Below are 5,000 nucleotides of genomic sequence, written 5' to 3' on the forward strand. Positions count from 1 at the left end.
GACAAACCTGAGGTCGACGGTGTGCTCATTTTACTCCCCCCCTCTCCATCAGTGCTCCGTTTTACGGGTATTTAACGCTACTTAGCTACACGGAAAGGAAAGAAGTCGAAACAAGGATGCGAGATCCGGGAATCGAACTCAGGCCGCGTACTAACCGACCGTGCCATCCTTGCTCCTGTAAGTAGTGCTTGGGATCCCCACACTGAACAGCTTATGGGTAGAGCAGCACGACTTGTCCTTTCTGGCTATAAAAGTTATGAGCCTGGTTCTATTTCAGTAATGTTGGGAAAACTTAGCTGGATAACTTTAAAGCTTCGTGGGCAAATGAAAAGAGTAATTTTCTTTAACAAAGCCTTAGATAATCTACCTGCCCTTCCCTTCCTGGAATCACTCAAGTAACCTGTCAGGAGATCAAACATATTGTGAACACTATATTCCAGTCTTAGCTCGTACCAATTTGTTTAAATACAGTTTCTTACCACAAACTGTAGCTAATTGGAACCGCTTACCTCAATCTATTATCGATTTATCTTCTAACCCTGGAGCCTTTCGAGACTCCTTGGTATCATATGCTTGTAAGAAATTATAAACCGTACGACCGCTGACTTGTCTGGAAATGGAGAAATGGCGGGCGCTCATTGGTCTTGTTCTCCTGCTCCCTTTATGGCAGGCGCACATGGCAGGAAAAAGCGCTATTCTTTGGACCGATTCTAGTACATCTCTTCTCCTGGAATCCCTACGATCGAAAGAAATCTAGCGGAATACCAAAGTAGATTCATATGGGGATCAAAACATGAAAAAAACTACCTTGCAAACTTTCGTTGCCCAAGGGCGAACCCACTGCCTCCGATTCATGTCTCTTCCAATGCTCAAGCAAAGCCCAGACCACTACAAGACAGCAACTTTTTTTTCTCTCGTAAAATACGCATAAGCTGTAGTTCAGAAAACGGCAGGTAAAACAGTCTTTGTTTTTTGGCGCCCTGCGTTTTCGTTTTTTGTCGTCCGCTGTATAATTTGTTGCTGGCTACAGTGAAAACTTGTCCAAGCAAGGCTTAGTCATTTGTTAACACGAGCAAATACTAAAAAATTGTCAAGTCAAAACTCGTCAAACAAAATTTATCTTTGATACACATGACCCAATGAAAATTTTCAATGGCACTTGGCAAGGAAAACCTGCTCGTGTCTAACCGGCTTAATTGTTGCGGAATGAGGGAAGCGAATGAGCAACAACATAATCAGCTCTAATTTAAGACTATATCAATGTAAAATCTCAGTGTTTTGTACTAATTGATGCGTCAATTTCTTCCCACCACTTGTCCCCCTGTTTTTCTGTGGTGTAACTCGATTCGGGTTTTCTGATTCCTCAGGTGACCAAGTCGAAAGTGATATCCAGACGGCATAGAAAGTCAGAGGAGTTAACTTGTGCGGTTGGAACGCCCACCCACACAGAGTTTTATGACCTTTTGATGTGGTATTGGTTTTACACGCTGAGATTACTGGAAGGAAGAAAAAAACGGTATCCATATGCCAGGCTATCAATTGGCAAATCGTGACAAGTCAAAAATCGAAGCGAAATACTTCTGTTCCTACTGTGAGCTGCTTTTGCGAGATGCCATGCAGACAAGTTGTGGACATTTTTATTGCTCTTCCTGCCTAGGAAATTTAATGTGAGAATAAATGCTTTATCTTTTAGAACGCAAAAGATATGTTACTGAGAACTACCAACCGCGCGTGCGTAGCGGGAAGAAGGTCATGTGAGAGGAAAATTGCATGCGAGTTTTGGTCTATCGTTGCATCGCGCGCGCGTCGAGTATAGAGTGTTGAAAAGTGGTAATTCGAAGAATAATTGTAAAGAGATTTAATTTCCCATGAAGGCAAAATTACTTCGTACCTTCCATAACTAACTGCAAAGGTTTTTGCAATCCCCTCTTCTGGGGCCATTTGCCATTTGCGCAAAAAAATCAATACATTCACCATTACGTTCCAGCGTTTCGTGTAAGAAACTGCGTTGAGCGACTTGGGAAAAAATAGATTCCCCCACCCTGCTCAGGCGAAGGTCAAATTCCCTTTTCCTTCGGGTAAAAAGGTAAAATGTTCGGGGTATGGGGTATGCCAGGGAAACTTTGGCATTTAATACAAATATACATACGTATATAATAATCACAGGAGTCGGATGACTGTACAAGATGCTAAAAAAGAAGGATAACTGTTAAACAGTACAAGTAAACAAATAAATATAGCAGTTCATTAAACTACAGTTCTTACAAAATAAATTTTACATCGCCATACAACATTGACTAATGATTCTTAGTTTACATTGAGACCTCCATGGTGGTGTACGAAACAATTCTGTAGCCATTCTCCACAGCCATGTTTTTCAACGAAGACAAAAGAAAGTGTTTGCACAATAATAAAGTTCAATTCCTGGAGGATTGGGTCGCGACACCAACATGGCAGGCGTTTCTTTGTTTTGGTGGCCGTGACGTCATATGAAAACCGAAAATAGAAAATGGCCCCACAAGTTTTGCATAATAATCAAGTCAAATTCCTAAAAGGCTTTTTACTGCATTGTTCTGTACACCAATATGGCCACCCGTGACGTCAGATGGAAATGCACTCCTTTGGAAGGCAGGGATAGTCTCAACGTTTACAGCAGGTATTGCGAGACTAATTTTTTGATATAATGGTACGTCATCAAATATGAGCCACATGTATATGCATGTATATTAACGTGTACTAGCATGATCCATGTTTAAGCATGTATAAGCATGAGCCACATGTTTTAGTGAAATAATGTTTCATGTTTTTTCTAGGGACCAAGTCTTAATGGTGATGATTTGCCGTGTTGATAAACAGCAACTTCGTGGAAATGAGGTCTGGTGCTTTTTCGTGTAAAATTCTGTGTAGATTGGCGACGTATCCATTTTTGGAAATGAAAATTATTTGGAGATAGAGAAAGAGAGGGAAAAGAACAAATACACGCATCCTTTTCGATGGTTTGAGATATCATACGCGCGGATATATGACGAGTATCGAACTATTTTTCTGACCGAGGAAATTATAACCGATATAGGATTGGCCTTGCTTAATCAAAAGCGTGGTTCTCACTTGTGCGATAAGTGCAAGCGTAAGCACAAGGATGAATTTCCGACGTTCAAACAGTGAAAGAAGTCGAGGAAAATATTGGCATACGCAAGCTTGGTAAGGTGGGAGAAGACCTAGTAAGATTCAAGATGGCGTGCGAATCGTCGTGTTTGTGCTTATGATTAACTCTTGCCGGTTCTTTCTTGTGAAATACGCACAGGCACAAAAAAAAAGGAAAATTTCCTTTCCTTGTGCTTGTGCTTACGCTTGTGTAAATGCTTATTTTGCGCCCGTTCTCACACGATTTTTCTCATGCTTATGCTTGTATTTGTGCTTTTGCTTATCGCACAAGTGGGAACCAGGCTAAAATATGTCAGATTTTTTATGTTAACGTTTGGAAGGTTTAACATATTATGGTCTTTGTAGGTTTTTGCAGACAAATTCATGCGTCGTGAAGTGGAAGCTATTGTCGTGTTCTGCACTTTTACAGATGATGGATGTACCTGGAAAGGAGAAGTCAGGCATTTAGAGGTACTTAGTGGAGAAGGAATTGAGAGAAGTAATACGTTTATCTCAGTGCTGTAACAAGGATGATTAGACAAGTATCCACTCCAAATCAGTATAGATTCGTTGGTTGTTTAGTTTTGCCGGAAGCATTCCTCCTCCTTCTCTGCTAAAAGGTCAGGGAGGGAGGGAGGCAGAGCGAGTGCCGAAAAGAAAGGGGACTGGTCAGAACTCGCTCTGCCTGCCTCTTTCCTGCTCTTTTAGCGCTTGCTACGCTAGCCTGCGAACACAGACGTATTTCCGGCTGTCACTGAACCAGTGACAGCCGGAAATACGTCTGTGTTCGCAGGCTATTGCTACGCATGCTAACTCTGATTGCTGGAAAAATGATGATGGTTTTAAACAACACTGTTACATACTTACATCCATACACTTTATTTATACTCGAAACTGACTGAAGCGTATTAGACACCTAACATAGACAGTGCTGCCATAATGATAAAAAAAACACTTTCTTTTTGTCTCAAAATTTTGAAGTTTGTGTGCTTAACACCTGACTGGCAAAATTTTGGACTTTGATTTTTTATCCAAAGGCTGTTTTACGGTCCGCCATCACTCATGTTCAAAACTGGCCGATTGGACCTCAGAGGGTGTGGACCTAAGGAAAAGTGACGTAATTTGCTCGCTAGCTTAAAATTTCAGCCTGAGGAATTTTCTCGACAATCGACAAGTTCGCATTATATATAGCACCCTCCTTTGTCTAAAGAAGATAGTTTTTTTTTGCCGAAGTCGCGGTCAAGGTAGATGATGAACTGCTCGAAATTATGCGTGAGAAAATTAAAACTTTTAATAATGGGATATGTTTCCGCTTTTGAAGTTTCAGGAAGATTCTGAATGATGTAAAATCAAATTTTTAGTTATTTGTTCGATCTTTGGAAATTTCTAACACAAGGCGCAAGGCATCCAAAAGACTACATGGACAGCGCAGTTTGAAATGTGAAGGAATAACAACTAAATAGCAGCTGACAAAGAATATTTGTGTCATTTCGACATTGCTTCGTGACCTGTCAAAATTCTCGCGTATTCAGTTGCAAGGCTGCGTAGCTGTCAGTATTCTTGGCGAGGAGAATGGGGTGGGGCGCTGTAAATACTGCCTGCCCGAAAACTTGAGCGCTTACCAGTCCACTAAAATTTCCGGAAATTCCGGTACAGAATCAAATGGTACGGAATGTTTCGAAAATTTCGGTCAATCTCTGGAGGTTGTCCTTTTTCTCGAAACTTTGGAAATTCCGGGAATTCTCTGTACCATTTGAAGTTCCATTTCTCTTCATGCTTAGTCCTAGTTTTCCCCCCGCGACTGGCAAGTGAAAATGAAAGAGTTCTTCCAATGCAGCGCGAGTTATACTTTACAA

The 5,000-nt window shown here is 41.1% G+C and overlaps 1 protein-coding gene across 8 annotated transcripts in view; it reads left to right on the plus strand.

Annotated features, from left to right (window-relative positions):
- LOC138031775 (TNF receptor-associated factor 2-like) overlaps nt 1-5,000 on the plus strand; it is a 122,896-nt gene that overhangs the window by 104,430 nt on the left and 13,466 nt on the right. For all 8 annotated transcript variants that reach the window (XM_068879416.1, XM_068879407.1, XM_068879400.1 and 5 more), the window contains 3 exons: nt 1,368-1,667; nt 2,814-2,874; nt 3,511-3,615. In XM_068879416.1, the coding sequence (XP_068735517.1) occupies nt 1,525-1,667; nt 2,814-2,874; nt 3,511-3,615 (309 nt within the window). In that variant the 5' untranslated portion in view covers nt 1,368-1,524. The remainder of the gene's footprint in view (nt 1-1,367; nt 1,668-2,813; nt 2,875-3,510; nt 3,616-5,000) is intronic.

This window comes from Montipora capricornis, chromosome 2 (assembly GCF_036669925.1).
Source record: "Montipora capricornis isolate CH-2021 chromosome 2, ASM3666992v2, whole genome shotgun sequence".
Lineage (NCBI taxonomy): Eukaryota > Metazoa > Cnidaria > Anthozoa > Scleractinia > Acroporidae > Montipora > Montipora capricornis.